The sequence below is a fragment of the Boleophthalmus pectinirostris genome, unplaced genomic scaffold, assembly GCF_026225935.1.
Source record: "Boleophthalmus pectinirostris isolate CB_2022bp ecotype Guang Dong unplaced genomic scaffold, ASM2622593v1 HiC_scaffold_2, whole genome shotgun sequence".
Lineage (NCBI taxonomy): Eukaryota > Metazoa > Chordata > Actinopteri > Gobiiformes > Gobiidae > Boleophthalmus > Boleophthalmus pectinirostris.
In genome coordinates this window covers 19,166,727-19,186,853 of record NW_026571152.1, presented here as the reverse complement: position 1 = coordinate 19,186,853, position 20,127 = coordinate 19,166,727, and the positions used below count along the sequence as shown (strand labels likewise).

Here is a 20,127-nt window from a genome sequence, read left to right as displayed (position 1 = left end):
ATCCAGGAGAGAGTAGCATTTTATCAGGTAAAACACTATTGCCTGATCATGTTAGACTAAAAATGTTACGTTTTGTTGACCTTTTAAGTTTTTATCACATTTGAAACCGCCCCGACAGACGTAGCAGATCACCAAACCAAACTCACCTCTCAAATTCCTCCAGCCGAGGCCGGATACAGAAAATCTTGTCTTCAAAATAAGCGTACAACGGGTTTAATTGCTTGTTAAATTAAAAAATGTTGTAAATCACCATCTAGCAAATAATAAAATATGATAGTAAAATACGTGTTATAATTCGTTTGTCGTTGAAATACCAAAGGAAAACAATAAAAATAAGCAAGTTTAGTTGCATTTTGAAGAGCTATCCCGGAAGTGTCCCGGTTAAGCGTCTTGGCTGCACACCTCAACTCGCCTCACTCAGGCTCGGTTCAAAGTGATTCTCTTCTGCTGTTGTCCGTGAACTGTGCTCTCTTTTGCCTCCTCGGGGGTCAGCGAGGTCAACACACAGCGGTCACAAGGTGGGTCCAGTCTCTACGTACGTATTTTGTATTGTTTACGTCTCCCAAATGCGTACGTCTGTAAATAGTTTGGCTTAAGACACCGGAACTGTTCCATGTGCGTGCGACAATGGAGGGTACATACAGTAACAATTTATAAAGTTCAACCGACCATTAGCTGGCTCCTGCAATTTTGACATTACATTTCATGGCTTTGTATATGATTCTACACATTTTGCAGTCCCAATCAACCCAATGTAAGTGTTTTTAGTTTTTTCAGTAAGTAAATGAGCTCATATTTCGCAACTCCAGTGTGTATGTCATGTAGTAGCTTCTTGACACACAGTATGGTCGTCATGTGGTTTACTTGCAGTACTAGTTTGCCTCTTAAATTCTTAAACCCACATAATTCATTCTTAAACACAGGGAACAGGTTTGTCTTGTCCTTATCTTATGCATGGCCCCATCCTCTCTCGTTTGTTGGTATTCAGATGTGAAGACCATAAACAACAAATGCAAGCTCGCTGTCTTTCTCATTTGATAGCTGCATTAACTACCAAAGTCCAAAACAGAATCACAATGTTTAAAGATGTATTTGAATGTTTTTTCTCCTCTGGTTGTTTTTTTAAGGCACCTCAAGAAAAGTAAGAATAAATAAGTTTGGTGTAACATTGGGATGTGTTAAACTATTCATTGAGGGTATTGTAATGGTAATGTCTTCTGATCCCTTCCTATGGCGTGCCTCCTTCCCCCACACCTAGAGTCAAACATTTGCAGGAAAGAAGTTAAGTTACATTACAAAACAGTGCCCTCACAGATGGTTTCTAGTTGTGGCCATGGGGTTTCAACATGCTCTTGACATGAGCCTTTTTGCCTAATGTGCCTGGTAATTGTTCAGTTAATATGGGTGTTGAATAGAACCCAAATGAGTTACTTGTAATATATAGGTGTATAATTGGAAATAAAACATACACATCTTCCTCTATAGTAGAGTTTGGGGGTTTATGTTTATGAATTAATCCCTGTGTCTCAAATGTAGTGTTTATATTTTATTTGGATTGGGCATCTCCAGTGTCCGAAATCTGTTTCAAAATTCTTGCCTTTTCTTGACAGGGGATTGGCTGTTGACCTCTTGATTAAATGTCCCAAGCATATCATACACGATTAGAAATGAGATTCTATTAAATTAGATTAGAAATGTACTTGATTCAAATTCGGTGAAGTGCACAGCCCTGTGGTGTAATCTATGGATTGTATCTTGTCTATGTGTGTCATACTGTTTGCACAGTTGAGTTTGTTTCTGATTTATCTCCTGTTTTCACGCAGTGTTCTCCCAAAAGCAAACTCCACCTGCCTTTTGACCTCTTGAGTCATTTTTGGCGGGTTAAAAGAACACATTGTTCACACAACTGGCTCACTTCACAAAGCCAAGTCTATTGTGAGGGAAATTTTGATGATGTGATTCTAAAACCTATAAACTTATATATTTTGTATACTTACAAAACTTTGAGGTACCACTTCAGAAAATAATTTGTTGAAAATACTACTAAATTACGACTAGGCTTAGATGTCTAAATAAGACAAAATCTAAAATCTAAAAAAAAATTAACCACATGATTTTATTGACAGAGGATTGGCTGTAGACACCTTGATTAAAATATGATCATTAAAAGACTATAATAAAAATAATTGACAAGCCCTAGAATTAGTACTTCTGGCCTTCCATAAATGTAACCCATGCTTTTACTATTGTTGAAGAATTATAGCCCAATAGTTGTCTTACATGTATTTTGTCATTACAGTGTGTTACTGTTAAACTTTTTTTTTTATATAATTCCACCTGCGCTTCCATCTTTTACCATTACTTTATTATGCTGTCTCTTTACATGATATTTGACATGATGTAACTTTGTCAGCAGCCTTTTACTATGTAGAATACAGTTTTACTATGTATTTACAATGTATGTCACCATGCTTGATTCCAGTGGCGCCTGGCTGTACGTTTCTGTCCTGAGCAGGAAAAGGTGGCAGCCATGTTGCGAGCACTGCGTCACCGAGGCCGCAGCACATGGAGCTGCCTCGCAGTGCAGTGCCGCTACCAGCACCACAGAGCAGTGATAGCCATCCGCCGAGAGGACATCAACCCCTGGGAGAGGAGAGCCCCGCTGGCCCCCCGTCACGTCAAGGAGCTCACCCACGCCGGCGTCAAAGTCCTGGTGCAACCGTCCAACCGCAGGGCTATACACGAGAAAGTAAGACTGTTGACTTCTTGTTGCTTCTTGTTGAATCTACATTATTCTTAAGCAGAATATGGAAACTACAGAACTCACATTCAGGGTTGTACACAGGATTTCAAGGTTCAAAAATTCTGTATAAAAATAATGAAATATTGCTATAACTTTAAAGAAGAGCTAGCATAATTGACTGAAAACAAATAACATTTCCACAACTTAATTTATACAGTAGTTGAAAATGAAATTATTCAAGACTTGGCCTCTTATGATTAGTGCTCCTCAATATTCCTGATATATTTAACTGCTACACCTACTGCATGTTTGGCCATGATGACAATGGCTAATATTACACAGGGCATGCATTCACCTCCAAAGACATACAAGGCATTTTGGAAAATGAGTCGCCACTTTCTTGGACCTATAAATACATTCTACATTAGTACCGTATCAAATTTAAAGGTACAGTATGTAACTTCCTGCATGAAACTAGAAAGATTTTCATTGCAGTAAGCACACACTGAAGAAAAGAAATAAATTAAAGTATATCATCATGAAAGTGTAAATATTCTATTCTGTAAGAAGCCTTCAGATTATTAAAAAATCTTGTCTTTGCTTTATTCTTATTTCAGTACTATGCAAAGGCAGGAGGCATTATTCAAGAGGATATTTCCGAAGCCTCTCTCATAGTGGGAGTAAAGAGGATGCCTGAGGATGTGGTGATGCCGAAGAAGACATATGCCTTCTTTTCACACACCATCAAAGCTCAGGAGCCCAACATGGGACTCCTGGAGGATCTGTTAAAGAAGGTATGAAGTGTAAGTTTGCAGAAAAAAATTATGGTAAAACTTTCCTGTTCATAAGGAAATGGTATTGTAATGTCATATGCAGAGTTAATCCTGTTTATAAACATACAATATCTCATCAGTTTTTGTCTTTTTGCCTCCCTAAAAGTCTTTATTTGGGCTCTTAAGATACTTGTTTTCTGGCCTTAAACTTTGATTGTATGCTGTGAAATATCTTAAATTTAGTCTGTGCTAATCATATACATTTTAAACAAGTAGCCACACAAAGCAGCAGTAAGTGCACACGGTATGAGTAACTATTCCACAAGTAATTGTGTCAAGCAAGGAAACACAAGCTAAAATGTATTATTTATTATGTAATTTTTCTCAATTGATTTACAGTACCTCTACAAATAACTTTTAAAAAGTTGTTGCAGGTAGTAATATTTTGTGTTTTTATAAAGAAATTGGCTCTTTGTAGAAAGGGCAGTTGTACCACATTATTTAGCCAATATGTTATCAGGTAATGCATGCATAAAAAAATAATCTAGCAATTGTTTTCGCTGCTTGCTACATATAAATGAAGTTATAGACTGTCTTGTTTAATGGGGTTTCAGGGTTTTTGTTTTCAATGTTCTTGTATTTTCAGGACGTTCGCCTGATAGACTATGAGAAGATGGTAGATGCTAATGGTTACCGAATTGTGGCTTTCGGTCAGTGGGCTGGAGTTGCAGGTATGTTAAATCTTATATACTTTTACATTTATTCACTGTTCTGTGCATAAATACAATGAAGTTGCTGTAGCTAACTGCAACGCAAACAATCTCCTCTGGAAACAGTGTGAATGAAAGTTTGTTGTCATGGCTGCACATTCAAAAGGGAACATTTTCTAAAAAATGGGTTTCATTCTTGTTTATAGGAATGATCAATAGTTTGCACGGACTGGGACTGCGGTTTCTTGCCTTAGGTCACCATACTCCTTTTATGGTAAGAGACTGAATGTAAACTTTTAAGTGGTATTGTATTATTATTATTGTAATACTTAGGAATCTAACTTTGTCTAAGTCTATGTCTAAACAAAGCTTTGGACAGAGATAAACTTTATTGATCCACAAGGGAAATTATTTGGACACAGTAGCTCACACATCACAATATATTATAATAACAAAGATAAAAAATATAAATGGTAATAATACATTCTAAATAAGTAGAAAAGATGGCAAGAGACTGGTGTCAAATAAGGCATAATTATATAAGTGAATATGTGCAAGTAAAAATAACATTTTATATAGAAATAAATTAAGAAAATATATCTAAATATAAGTATTGTCGTGATTGATTTAAACATACTGTATCAAACCCATATCTACTTATCTCTGTCATCCAAAAGCCCCATTCACAGATATTTCCCTGTAAACTGACAAATGCAAAATGCCAGAACACTCAGCAATTAACACACCACTTCCAGAACAATGACGGATTTGCTCTGTTCACACAGACATTTTCCTATCTCATAGTACTGCATATGCATATTCTCACTAATGTACTCGGGAAATTGCCCCATTAAACATGTAGGAAAATCAGTTCTAGATCAGATGACATTGCAGCATTATCTAAAGGGATTGTCAGACTATGTCAGTTCGCCCTCTATTGCACATGTCTCCTGCAGAAAGAGCCGCTGTCCTGTCTGGTATCATGTCAGTGTCTTGTAAGATTTCAGCAGATGTATTTTAGAAACATTTTGATGGAAATGTGTTGAAATGTATTAAAATACATCAATTTGATTAAAAATAAAGAATACATAGCAAATATCTTTACTCTTGTGTATATTTATGTGCCTTAAATACTTTTAATATTTACCCAATGATAAGTGATTTTATTTTTTCTTTTAAAATATTGAACAGAAACAGTATATCAACAAAACAGTACATCAACATAGTATAACATTGTACTTTTTACATACCCAAAATAGACCGCATTTTACATTATTGCATCACACATTACATTATTGCTGGGTTGAACATTAGCATTTGATATAAAATTGTGTCTCTTATATGTTTATTGAAGCACATATAACTTAGATTTGTTGTTCATTTTATGATATTCATATGAGCTCTCCTTTGGAAAAACATTCAAAGAGGAAGTGTAATGCAAACCAGACCCACTCAAAATCAGAAATCTTAACCATATGATTTTGCCTGCATCATTTAGTCTGTGAAATGTTTTGATCACACATAAATGTGAAAATGGGTGAGTTGTGAGTTCGGAATAAATAGCAATAAACACAGTAAATTAAGTGGCTTCTGGACTAGCTGGGATTATTTTGCAAATCCTGACAGATACAGTCAGATCCATAGCCTTTCTTTTTAGTGCCTTCAGCAGTATGTTTCTGTTTTGCCCACAGCACATCGGTATGGCTCATAACTACAGAAATGTGAGTCAAGCCATCCAGGCGGTGCGGGACTGTGGCTATGAAATCTCCATGGGACTGATGCCGAAGTCTATTGGCCCAGTAACTTTCTGCTTCACAGGAACAGGAAATGTATCAAAGGTAGGGATTTAAGCAGTGTGGCTTTAAGGGTGGATGCAACAGGATATGGGCTAATATCCGCCAGTTAAACAAAGGCAAAAACAAATTGTGGATACTGTAACAGAGATATCTCAGTATGAAATGTTATTCAAGATTGTTATGAGAGCAGATGGGGAAACCTTATGTGCTGAAATCTCCATGCGTTACACATTTTTCACATTGTCTAGCAGGGGCATGCCCAGACATTTTGTCTCTGATGTGGTTTTGGAGTTGCCTCAAGTCTTTATTACGATTATTTTGATAATTTCTTATGTATAGTGAATAAATAAATTTAAATAATAAGCATTATACATATTTATGTGTATTAACATTTTTAATGCAATGTTATGAGTAAGCTAGTACCAGTAAGTCCTCTGAATATAAAATTAATAATTTTGTCCTTTAGGGAGCCCAGGACATCATCAATGAGCTTCCTGTCGAGTATGTTGAGCCACATGAGTTAAAAGATGTTTCAGAAACTGGAGGTATGTCTTTTAACTTTGTTTAGTTTTTTTTGATAGACTTACTGAACATTGTGTTTTCTTTATAGAGCTGACCAAAGTCTATGCCACTGTGTTGAGTCGACACCACCACCTCATGAGGAAAAGTGACGGCATGTATGACCCTATGGAGTACGAGAATCACCCTGAACTGTACACGTCCCATTTCAGGACCAGTGTAAGCCCCCCTTAATCACAAAAATAAATAGTAATGTGAGTAGTTTAATTTTATTGTGTTGCTGTATAGAAAAAACACCCAGGGCCATCTGAGAACCTGTTGAATTAAGGATTAATAAATGAATTTCCTGTTGTTTCTGGTCAGTATCACATACTTAAAGTACATATCATAGATTAGACTACTAATTTAACTTTTACATTATTTTTTACATTATTAATTTTACATCACTCTTGCCCAGCAATCTTTATATTAACAAGGGACAAAGCTCTTCTACATTGCACAATTGTTTGGTTATATAGTTGATTATATAGGCCAATAATATTTACAGACCGGAGCAGCTGAAATGCATATTGTTAAAATGCAGATTTTTGTTGTAATATAGTGAGTTCTTGGGTCTAGTCAGTAATTGATATGATCAGATTCAACATTTTTGACTTTACCTTTTTGATGTTTAAACTGTAAAAAATATTGTGTTCCTTTCAGCGTAAATTGTCTGCATTTTCTATGTTGATGACGCAGGTAGAGGGATTCTGTTTTAGAGTTCAACACCACTTCCTGTATTTTCATGCTTTTCTTCTCAACTTCTTCATCACTTAACTCATATGCACTTTAAGAATGGTTCATGGTTATTACTGAAAAACATGAATCTGAATGCCTTTGCACAAACGCACAACCAAACTGCATATTTATCTAAATATTATGCATTGTGACATCACGCTTGTAGTTAGCAGATGTTAACCAATAATCAATGCATTATTCAATTCAAGAAATTACAAAATGTACATCCCAGCATATGTACTACAAACTGCTCCTTTTCTCTTATAGGTAGCACCTTACACCACCTGTCTGATCAATGGTATTTACTGGGACCCACACACTCCGCGCCTCCTCAGACGTCTGGATGCCCAGAAGTTAATGAGACCGCCCAAAAACTCCCCCTGGCACAACGAAGGCTCACCTGCTCTCCCTCACAAGTAAGGCAAACAAACTAACAAAATATGATTCAAATAGATTATCCAAAATGTATTTATTTATGATCCCCATTAGTTATTACTGCAGCAACAACTATTCTTCCTGAGGCGCACACATGTATGTATGTATGTACAGTGGTGATTGTAATAATTTATCAAGAACATATGACAAGTTGTGCTACTCACTTTAATAAAAATCTTGGCTATTTTCTAGTGTTTTCATTTTTATGTTTACAGTGTAAGGTTTTAATTTTACTTCCTTGTTGGACACAGGCAGATAACTTAAATGTTGTTAATTCAAATGGATTTTTAACACATTTTCAAGAACCCTTCATGAATGTAGTCAGACAGATCAGTATATTTTTGTTTTACCCAAACTGTATCAACAATGTTTTATTGCTTTTTTGTTTTGTTTTTTTTCCTTCATGTTAACATATTTTAATTAACCTTTTTTATATATATATGTTTGCTTGCTTTTGGATTTTTATGGTTATTTCGGTGCATAAAACACTGAATTCTTTTTTCTTTTCTTTTTTTTTTTTAACCTGTAATCGACCTCTTTATGCGGACTGTTCACATCCTAATATTTCTGCTCTTTTATGTGGCAGTGGCATTGACTGCTGAATGGTAGCCGCGCATATCTCTACAGGTCAAAGTTCATATCTCTTTGCCTTGAGTTGTGTTTACAGGGTGAGCGTGCAGTGAGAAGGTCGTGCAGATAACACAGCCCCCCTCTCTCTCTTGTCCTTGTCTGCAGACTTTTGGCCATCTGTGACATATCCGCCGACACGGGTGGCTCCATAGAGTTCATGAACGTATGCACCACCATCGACAAGCCCTTCTGTATGTACGACCCAGACCAGCACATCGACCATGACGGGTACACAAGCACTCAAGCACCCTTACACGCCCTGCCTCTGCTCAAGATATGGAAAAATATGCTAAGTAAATGTACATAAATTTGATGGATAACACTGGGTTGTAAAAAGTCAATATAAAATTGGATACTTGCACAAGGTCAGGTTCTATATTACTCTTTTTTTTTTCCTGTTTCCCCATCAAAACTCTGGTCCACCTTGTGATGACATGTGGTAGTACAGGAAATGCTCCATTTTATTCGGAATTATTTGGATGGTTTTAGCCCTGGAATTGCCCATTTCTACTGAACTAATAGTAAAAGGTAACTGTTACCTTAAAAACTACTACTGAATGACTTCACAAGGTGGAACAGAGCCTTTTGAGCTTTGGAGGTGTAAACCGCCTAACAATAAAGTGTTACACAAACTCAAACATGAAAATAAAACACACCTCCAGGGATGTAAAGTTTACAGGAGTCAGTTTTGCATAATATAGTAGTTTTTTCTTTGTTATTGAAGTTTGTATTGTTGTCTAATGCTGTTTGTTTTGTCTGCAGTGTTGAAGGAAATGGGATCCTCATGTGCTCCATTGACAACCTGCCCGCACAGCTGCCCATTGAGGCCACGGAGTACTTTGGAGACCGCCTTTTCCCCTATATTTGGGAGATGGTAAGACTTTGGGTCAGGTGAGCTAGGCTGCTTCTGGTGGTGGAATTATTGGTGGATTTTTTATTTTATTTTTTTTTATTGTTCAACTTGTTTTTGGGAGAGCGCTGCGATAGGTTGATAGGGTATATGACATAATGCATTTGAATGAACCTAATGAGGGTGGTGATCTTTTCAGCTGCCCTCAGACGCCACAAGACCTTTGGAAGAAGAAGAATTCAGCCCACAAGTCCGAGACGTGAGTGTAACATTTAAATAATATTAAAAATTATTGTAACACTGAAGTTAATCAGGTTGTTTCTTTGATTTTTCAAAGGCTGTCATCACTTCAAATGGGAAACTCACACCCAAGTTTGAGTATATAGACAAGCTCCGGGAAGAACGGTATATTTTTATAGCTTGATTAATTTCAGTATATGTTTTTAATAGAGGATAATATATATGAAATATGTCTATCTTACACCTACAAAAAAATAATACAATTGAAATTTCAAATGCAATGTAAATAATCTGTTTATCTGTTCAAATGGCTTAGTAGTAATAGACACTTTTGCAAAAATATTCACATTTTTGCTTTGTTGCTACTTGTCTAACTCTTTGCTATAACTCATTCTATAGTTTGCCTGTACTAATATTTCATATTTTAGCAGCTTTTTGCGCTTGAAGCTAGAGCCTTGAAAACTAACACACAGTTTCTTCCTTGCACAGTGCTGTTGTGGCTCATGCTTGTCTAGGGGGCATTCATGGCTCAGAAGCAGGATATTCTCAGTTTTTCTGGTAGAACCATGTTTGTCTTTTACCCACCCTTCATCACCCCCCCGCCTCTTTCTTCCTGTCTCTTCTTCTGGCTCCCTCTCTCCTCTTTTCTGCTCTTGCTTTCGCTCTCTCCCCCACTCTTTTTCTCTTTGTTTTGGAACATACCCTCTGGTTGATGTTGCATGAAGCACATTAATTACAAAAAATGATTCTATCAATGATGAGATGGCATGTTTTTCCACTTTTGTGCATCAAACACTAGATTCACTACTATTTAAACTTTTTAGAACATTGGTAATGTAGATTGTATTGAGGGAAATGTAGTATATATAGTTTTTATGATCCTGATGTCGACAATCAGACCAATATTTTATCACTCTATCAGAAATATATTAATAGACGTCTTAGTTGAAGTCTTACACAAAACGTAAATTGTCAAGTGAAATTAAACACAGGAGTTCAGAAATATCACTTTCTATATGCTTATTTGGAAGTTTTCAGTATTTTTATTATGTGGCTTTCTTGTAGTATTTTTTATAGTGAATTTTCCATCTCCAAATCAACAGTTGCGATATTTAGTGTATTTAGTCTGAGTACTTTATATCACATAGTTTTGGGGGAAAATAATGAAAATATCCAGATTTTTATCCTTAAAATGTTAGTAGATCTTACAGGCTCAAGACTTCACAAATCTCCATAGATCTTAAAAATATTAGAGAGATCAGCCCTGAATCTCCACTACAACAAGTTTATCAGGCATCAGTTTCTCTGGATTGCGAACAATTGATAAAAAAAAAATAAAAATTGAGCAGCCTTTTTCAGACACTCAAGTTTCTTTATATGTTGGTATTATTTATTTAAAAGTGAAACTTGCATTATGTAGATTTCAACAAACTTTGCTAATCCTGAAATTAGTTGAAAATGTAAATTGTTCATTATTTAATACTGTCAAAAGTTGCACAATCCAGTGATCTCTGTGTCAGGTCCAAGACTGAATCTTGGTCATTTTAAGTGTTTACTCTATTTTACCTTAATGACTTGCTGCTGTCATATTTTGACATATCGCAATTAATAAATAATTAAATATAGCTGTATATTATAAAAATCACCAGTTGGTTAGGAGCTTAAGTGATTCATTTGCTTGTCTGTTTACATAAAGCCCCACTGACTCTGTTAAGATGCATTCACTTCACTCTTAGTGACACAACAATAGAGACTTTCTACTTATCCTTAACATTGAGGTCTACAGCAGCTTTGGGCCTGTACTTTTCCTCAACAGCTTGCTCAAAAAACCCTCTTTGCGTCTTCGATTTCTATATCTTCATATTTAGGCCATCTCTAAGACTCCTCCACTCACTAATTGATCTTAAGTATCATTTTTCCAGACAAGCCATGCCACAAAATCTTTAATCCCTGTGATTGAGTTGGGCTCCTTAAGAAAACGTAAACAAAAAGGGAACGTCCATTTTGTTTTTTAATTAAGATGCAGGAGCTCGGACCGCTGCCTGGTCAATGGTACACGCGCGCCTGTCTCATCCAATTAGAGGCCACTGACTCCTGGGGGATTTAAGGCCATGGGTGACTTTATTAAGGCGGTATTGTTATGACGGTGTTAACATAATCCTGCATGCGAAATCACAGACTTTTTTAACTGAAGCCACGAGTCCAGAGAAGGGCTTGTTTTAATTAAAATATGATTCACTGGGATTTTCACCCACAGAGGTCACATGAAAAGGGTCAGGCCAATAATCATTTGGTTTCTACATACAATTATTTATGATCTATTTTAAAAAGGTTATTTGAAAAGTACATTTAAATTTTTTTTGATGATTGTATTATATCAATCTAATGTGTATGTAAATTAATCAACACATTAGTTTAATCCTAATTTAAAGCCTCACTGTGTAACATTTCTAGTGGTTGACACGCCACCTGCAGTCCACAAAGACAGAAAGTTGAAGCCATAATTTGGAACATTCTCAGTGGGCATAGATACATTTTATGTCACATTGTGGAATATTCCTGGCAAAGCAATAACATCTCCACGGTGACAAACAGGTCCATCACAAAAGTCAGGTCTGTGGAGAGGCAAGCTCCAAAAGATGCATGTTTTTCAAGGTTTGTTTTTGTGCAATATAAACACCCATAAATGTGTACTTTCATGGTTGAAATGTTACTAGTGGCGCTTTAAGTGACTCTTTTCTTGCTGACCTCCTTTCCACTATAATGCAAGTCAAATTTACTGGAGCTCAAAGTCCATGATTATAATTTAACTAGAAGTTTCTGCAAGTAGCCTTGTGCGCTTGTGTTTGCAGTTGTAGACATTTTGTGGTGTGATTTTAAACAGTTTTTCTGTGGTGCAGAGAGAAGGCTCAGATCATGAAGAAGAGTGGGATGAAGCGTGTGTTGTTGCTGGGGACAGGGTATGTGTCCGGGCCCGTCGTGGAGTACCTCACCCGGGACGACAAGACACAGGTCACAGTGGGTGAGTCCTGCACTGGGGATACTTTCGCTCACTCAGATTCTATGGGAAAAATGTGCCGTTATATGATGTAGTTTTGGTTACATTTGTAAGTGTAATATAGAGCAGGCACTGGCTATTATCTGTAATACTAAGTCAGAGCTCACATTATTCAAGCTTATCACCTTTTTACTCTGGCCTGATTCAGGCTGTGGAACATTCCAGGCAAAGTAATAACAGTTTTTGGGAGAGAAGGCAGGTGGGGATCCTCCAGCAGAAAATGTATATAGTGCATCTTTAAAAATTCTCCTAATTTTTGCATGTAAGAATTTGCTGTATTATTAACCCAGGACTTCAGTAAAAGTATTAATTAAAAACATGCATTTTACTACAGAATTTATAGCATTTTCATTTATTTCATTTTTAGTATTATTTATTATTTTGTTCTGATTTCTCCCTCTTTAGCTTCTGTGATGCTGAGACAGGCTGAGGAGCTGGCAGCCGTATACCCCAACACCATCCCTGTGGTGCTGGACGTGGGCAGCCAGGAAGGGCATCTGGACTCGCTCATCAAAGACCATGACCTGGTCATCAGGTAAAAGAAAATGTGTAAGTAGTGATTTGTAGTTTTTGTGGTGAACTCGTTTAACCCCATAGTTTTGTTTTCCTTTACAGCCTTCTGCCGTACACACTCCATCCTCTGGTGGCAAAGCACTGCATCCAAAGGAAGAAGAACATGGTGACTGCCAGTTACCTGAGCCCTGACATGAAGGCACTGGAGAACAGGTCAGGAGGACTATGTCATGTCAATGTACAATGCAATATTACTAATCAGATTTTTGCTAATAAAAGTAGTATTATTTTCTATATTTTTGCAATCTAATGTATGCAGAAAACAAAACGCAAAGCTAATCAAAAAAGTAGTATTATAAAAGTGTTTTTGGAACCATATGCCATTGCCATTGAAAATATTGAATAAATATATATAAATATAAAATATCTTGGAAAAATGTTGTGATCTACATTTTAAATTGTATCTCCATCCTATAACTATAAGTTCAAATCACTATGTAAACTATATTCCTGGTTCTGTTTGCCTAAATTAGTGAAACTTCCATGTCTAAGCTGCTGGAATGTTCCACAGTATAGCATTACATTTTTCTATTGGTTTTATTGATTTCATTCAAAAAACACATTTAGTGACCCAGCTTCCCTCTCCGCAGATCTGACCTGTAATTTTCCCTGATGGCATCACTTGCTTATCTTCATGGACACAGATATGTGATATGTGATAACACAGATAATGCAATACTGTTGAACATTCAAGGCAAGCATTTAACATCTCCATGGAGACAAGCAGGTGATAGTGCATCTTTAATTTACTTGGCTTTAAATTGGTTAAATGCTTCAAACCCTATTGGCAAATCTACAGCCCAAAAATGTATAATACACAAGACTTCAATGGTGAATTTCTCTTAGTGTTCTGGAGGCTGGTATCACCATAGTGAATGAGATGGGACTGGACCCGGGCATTGACCACATGTTGGCCATGGAGTGCATTGACCAGGCCAAAGCTGATGGATGCACAGTGAGTCACCACACACCTGCTCTTCTTGTATGTACTAGTAAATATATATATTTTTTAAACAAATAATGAAAACACTGTTTTTAGGTGGAGTCGTACATCTCATTCTGCGGTGGGCTCCCTTCTCCGGAGTGCTCTGATAACCCTCTGCGCTACAAGTTCAGCTGGAGTCCCTATGGAGTCCTCATGAACACCATCAGCACAGCCGTCTACCTGAAGGATGGAAAGGTGAGGATAGAGTGCCACTAGACTGTTCAGAGTTTTAATGTACAGCCTAAATATACTTTTACTACAAACAGGATAGTAGCCAAAGAGGTAATGAAACAGTCATCTATATAATAAAAAATGTATGGCCATATCGGCTTGTTAAAGCCTGATCCCGTCAGATCTCAGAAGCTTAACAGGGCTTGGCCTGGTTAGTACTTGGATGGGAGACTGCTGGGAATTCCAGGCATCACAGTGGGTCGCCAGTGGCAAAAATGGTCGTTGTGTCCTTAGGCAAGACACTTCACCCACATTGCCTAGTATAGAAGTGGTGTGTATGTGAGTGATGGTGATGGTCGGAGGGGCTGAATGGCAGCCTCGCTTCGGTCAGTCTGCCCCAGGGCAGCTGTGGCTACAGTAGTAGCTTACCATCACTGAGTGTGGATGAATGAACAATAAACTTTAAAGCACTTTGGGTATCTTGAAAGGCACTATATAAATGCAATGATTAATTAATTAATTGGATAGCCAAAAGTAAAATTGGCCAAAGATTTCCACACCTTGCCCATGGACTGTAGTTAAAATGAACTCATTGGGTGTAGAAGAGGAGTCTCAAACTTGTGGCCTGGAGGCTAACTGTGGCCTGTGGAATGATATTTTGCGGCTTCCTACTTGATGTCAAAGTTTAGTGTCAGTGCGGCCTGCGGTAGAGGTCTTACAGGCCTTGCCTACAGTGCAAGGGAGGTTCCTCATTCATATGTATGGGACATTTGGGGGTGATAAGTAATTGTTGTTGTTTTTTTTCTTTTTCTTTTTGAATACTTGAAACCCTATTTTGTCCAAGAGCCTACTTGATGTTGCCCAGGACAGATGTTGCACTGGCTCTACCGCCAGTGGCCCCCAAGTAATTTGAGTCTGAGATCCCTATATTAGATAGTACTGCCTATTTACAGAAATTGTGTACAGCATTAGTGTACTATCCCTGTTCTAAATAAATAAACAAACAAATAAAACCTTTTCAAAGAAGAAAAACTAAAGTACAAGTCTGTGTAGGTGGTGACTATCCCAGCTGGTGGGTCTCTGATGGAGTCTGCGGCTGACATGGACTTCTTCCCTGGGTTTAACTTGGAGGGTTACCCCAACAGAGACAGCACCAAGTACGCAGAGCCTTATGGGATCCAGAGCGCCCACACCCTGCTCAGAGGAACACTACGCTTTAAGGTGAACATTATTTTATTTTAACACACAGCACTTGGATGAAATCGCCATACAGCAGGATAATGGTTAATCTTTCAAGGTGCTCTGTATAAACTTACCCATCTTTTGGACTCTCCACAAGAAACATTACACATTGCCATACTGTGTAACATTCCAGACAAAGCAGAAGCACTAATATCTCCATGGAGACAAGCAAGTGGTCTAACCTCTGCCATAGAAGTTACACAGTAAACCTTTAAAATCCCAAATTATACACTTTGAGAGTGTCTGTTGAAACTATTAAATCATAATCTTTTGATTTACTTGAATGTAGCCAACATGATAAGACCTATCTGTTTTGAAAAGGAATTGTAGGCGTTTTAAGAGAAATTTATCTCAATAAATGTTACTTTCAAAGGGATTATTTGTAAAACTGTATTCAACTATTGAATAATTGTTTACTGCAGTTAAGAAATCAATGGAATCTGTTATCTTTTCCTCAGGGTTTTTCTAAGGCCATGAGTGGTTTTGTCAAGCTGGGCCTGATCGACAGCCAGCCCTGCCCTCTCCTGGAGCAGAACTCAGTTGCTGTGACCTGGGTAAGACCAAAATTATTGCCACAGCAAAATGAAGGAAACCGAAAATCTCCATGTGAACACTGACCTTGCTCGGACTGTTACAGAAGGACATCCTGTGCAGACAAATGGGCGTGTCCTCTTCTCTGTCCCAGGAGGCTTTTGAAGAGGCCGTGTCTGAGCGCGTTGGGAGGGACAGCTTCAGAATGGACACACTCAGATGGTCAGGAATTCTATTTTCATGCTGTTTTAAATGTATCAAAATCAAATTGTAATCACTATTTGAGTTGCTGGTTTTATGACATCAGTCCTCTCTTAGTTGTTCATGCTCCTGAAGTTGAAGACTTGCCTTAATTCGGTGTGTTCTATGAGCTGATATCTATGCCATGATTTAGCAACCTTTACAGAGCTACTTCATAAGCAAGCTGTTCAAGCACTGCCAGTTCAGAAATGTATCCCAAAGATTCAAAGTTCTAATATTTAATTATAGGGCATTAACCTTTATTGTGTTTATGTTTTTAAACTACAGTAATAGTCACAAGAATAGAATCCCCAGGGTTTTTTTTCAAGAATCAGATTGCAAAAATATGAAATTTCTATTTTTAGAAAAAGTCTCAAATGACCAAACATTCCTCCTTTTTCTCTATCCAGTATAACGATAAGAGCTACAGCTATTAAAGTCCATCTGTGACACTTTCTTCTTCCGCCTCCCCACACCCTCCGCTCCGTATGCCCTCCGCTCCATACACCCTGATATTTGGCGCTCTCCAAAGTCACCGTTTGGTCCGCGCCCAGGGATGGGAGCAAGGCCGAGTGCTCCACAGCGCCCCCTCCATAATCACGCCCGCTCAAGTGGTGTAGCGCGCTCACTCTCCATTTTAAATCAACTTTTCCAAGAGTCTCTTCAGCCCAAGGCCCTGAGCGACCATTGTTTGGTGGGAGGCGGAGGGGAGGGGAGCTCTGGCATTGACGAGTGAAAATGTAAAAGTGAACTGTTGGCAGTATTCCATCAACGCCGCTAAGAGGGTAGAAAGCCAACACGTTTCAAGCAGAAATTGAATGGATTGTTGTTCATTTATTCAATGCGCCAGCAAAGCAGTGACAAAGAGAAACTGCTCATCTCTGTCAGACGAAGCCAAGGATGTGTGGGTCGCCGCGGCGATGTGGGGTTAAAGCACTCGTTTCCCTGCAGAGCGTTTGAATGGACGTTTTTGAACGTTACTCTTTTGTGAACGCACTTTTCTGTGCTGCTTTTCTGTACACAGGTTTGGGATGCTGAGCGACGAAGTGGTGCCTCACGCAGACAGTGTGCTTGGAGCTCTGACCAAACATCTGGAAGCCAAGCTCTCCTTTGGTAAGGCTGTTTAGGTCTGTGGTGTCATAATACAGCCACAAACAAAATAAACACACATTTAAAAGGGACATATGTCAAATCTCTGTACTTATTTGAGATTACTCAAAAAATTCAAACTGTGGGTCATACGTGTAAGGTTCAAAATAGCCTTAATAAAAGAACAATGTTCAGTGGATCCGTATGTATTATAAAGCTGTTTTAGATCAATATTGTGGTTTAAAATGAACTGTATAATGATTTACGATATGTTTTAGTTTAATTCTAAAAGCCCCCAAAAATGATCAAGGCTTCAAATTATCAAATTATATCTACCAACTCTGATCAGAACCTCCCCCGCTGCAAATGAGAGATGTTTGCAATGTCTCCCCATCATCTCATCCAAACATTTGACTTGAAACTAGTATAAAACTTCATTGTCTCACTTCTGAAAAAGTCTAATTTGAATGTGTTTCCAGCCAAGGGTGAGCGAGACATGATTGTGATGAGGAACGACCTGGGCCTGAGACACCCCACAGGAGAGCTGGAGACTAAACACATCAGTCTGGTGGTGTACGGAGACCCCAGCGGCTTCTCCGCCATGGCCAAGACTGTGGGCTACCCTGCCGCCATAGCTGCACGCATGCTACTCGATGGTACTATGCCTGTTTACATTTATCGGATATACATGTATTTTGTGTACTATGTCTGTAATCCCTCAATCGTTTTATTCTGTCAACTGGACAAAACCAGAACTGCTTCTTCAGTTCTGGTCAGATTGCTGGTGAACACTGGTGCCTCATATCTACAGATATAAACACTCAAACATGTACACATTTGTTTTAAACAGTTGGAAGAGACAGGCTAGTATTCTTGTTTTGTTTGATTCACCACATTTTCTTTTTTAAAATATAGTAACAAACAAATATACTCGCAGCGTAAAAGTATAATAAGACTAATATACATTTTCTGTGGATTTAGGTGAGATCCGTACCAAAGGGCTGGTGATCCCCATGACAAAGGAGGTCTATGGTCCAGCTCTGGCCCGACTCAAAGAAGAAGGAATCCACATCGTCACAAAGTCCACGCTCCAGGAGTAGGTCATGATGTTTGCAAAGGATCAATGGGAAAATACTGCTGCTGATTTTAAACATTTACTTTAAACATTTACTATCTTATTTTCAAAGGCACATTTTAAACTGACTGCACATGTGTTGTCTTTTATTTCACTCCACAGAGATCAAATCTAAAACACATTTTGTTTAACTGTACAGTAAATGTGATTTTGGTTACTAAATATCACATACCATTTTGCACAACTTGAAATATAGACACTGAAAAATAATGAGCAAAGGAAACCTCCTGAGTCACCAGTTTTGTGATTCTAGTACCTAATACTACATATTATGTATTACAATTTTATAAACGGTTCATAAGGTAAAGCACTGTCCCACTGTCTCGCAGTAGTGCATGAAGATCATTAAGAGTAAATCTGATCTGTTTTGATGTACTTACAGGATATCTCTGTAAAGGATTTGTAAATGTACACACAGTGGACTTTTTCTGTATATCTTGTAACTAAGACACCAAATCTTTCTGTTGATTAATGATCATATTGTTTACATTTGTGGTAAGAAAGTTTATTTCTGCTTGCCCTATTTTCACTAAAAACCTCATAAGCAAGGCCTTAAACTAGTCTTGGTAATTGTAACAGTATTATTTCATTATTGTAAAATGTTAAACACTTTGAAATGACACTCTTCCCACAGAAGCCCCTGCACACTGATCTTCAGTCCCGCATAATGAGGCTATGTGACTAACTGCTTATTCGGTAGTTTTACTTTTTGTTTTATTTAAAATATTAAGTATTTATTTCCTTCACCAAATGATACTTGCTGTACATTTTGAGACTGAAATTGCATTATAAATGGTTTGTCCCATGTTTTAAAGGCTTTTTAAAGAACACTTATTTTCCATGTATTTTTATATACATATAGTGTAAAATATTTTATACATGTACATGGATATAGATCAATGGACAAGTCAAGTTCTACGCAGTCTGAAAGGAAATGGTCATCATTCACTCATCAAACCATCTGTGTGTGACGTGTGAACTATGTCATGCAAACGGTTTGTCTTATAGATTTTTATTAAACATTAAAGTTAAATTTGAATTTCTGTCAGTCATTTGTTTTCAGTTTGTCAGAACTACACCAGGTAGGCTCTAGACTATGACTAAACAATGGTTGCCTGGGAAGGATCCACAATCCTCACTTCAGTTGTTTATAAAAATCTGTTTACAATGTACAGATTTCATTCTGGCAATAAACATGGTCCTTTTTTTCTTATTTGAAACAACACTTCATTATATTTTACTGCGCCATCTCCAAAGGCAGACCACAGTTAATCTCTGTCTCATCACAGCGCAATCACAATGGTTCTTGACACTTTGCGCACACTTTTGCCGCATATGTCATACTGGCGCTGACCCCTCTTCCCTTCCCCCTCCTCTCTCCTCCGGCGCAGCCAAGCAAATGAGGCCACCGCGCGGGGCCTAATTGGGCACATAATTATGAAAAGTCAAAAATGCAAATGACGTATGGATCCGGCAGCAGGTCAAGACGATGTCTGGACACTTGGCCTAGTTTAGTGTCTGAAAAGACGCACTTCTCCACAGTTTTAGCGCGGATTAACACATGAGAAATATGCGGGACTAGAGGACTGAGAGTGGTGGGATTATCAGTGACTCGTGCGCAGGTTGAAAT

The 20,127-nt window shown here is 37.8% G+C and overlaps 1 protein-coding gene across 2 annotated transcripts; it reads left to right on the top strand.

Annotated features, from left to right (window-relative positions):
• Nucleotides 1–385: 385 nt before the first annotated feature.
• aass (aminoadipate-semialdehyde synthase) lies at nucleotides 386–19,540 on the top strand. Of its 2 annotated transcripts, none has more exons than XM_020932053.2 (24): nucleotides 386–518; nucleotides 2,516–2,749; nucleotides 3,361–3,537; nucleotides 4,163–4,247; nucleotides 4,433–4,500; nucleotides 5,918–6,064; nucleotides 6,489–6,567; nucleotides 6,633–6,760; nucleotides 7,586–7,734; nucleotides 8,489–8,611; nucleotides 9,146–9,257; nucleotides 9,433–9,492; nucleotides 9,571–9,638; nucleotides 12,374–12,495; nucleotides 12,937–13,066; nucleotides 13,147–13,257; nucleotides 13,951–14,059; nucleotides 14,144–14,284; nucleotides 15,314–15,481; nucleotides 15,961–16,056; nucleotides 16,140–16,255; nucleotides 17,298–17,386; nucleotides 17,842–18,018; nucleotides 18,344–19,540. In XM_020932053.2, exons 2-24 carry the CDS (start codon nucleotides 2,531–2,533, stop codon nucleotides 18,460–18,462), a joined length of 2,793 nt encoding a protein of 930 aa, XP_020787712.1. In that variant the 5' UTR covers nucleotides 386–518; nucleotides 2,516–2,530; the 3' UTR covers nucleotides 18,463–19,540. The 2 variants fall into 2 exon arrangements, with proteins under 2 accessions (XP_020787712.1, XP_020787711.1); XM_020932052.2 differs by having other exon boundaries at nucleotides 2,483–2,749.
• The last annotated feature ends 587 nt before the right edge of the window (nucleotides 19,541–20,127 follow it).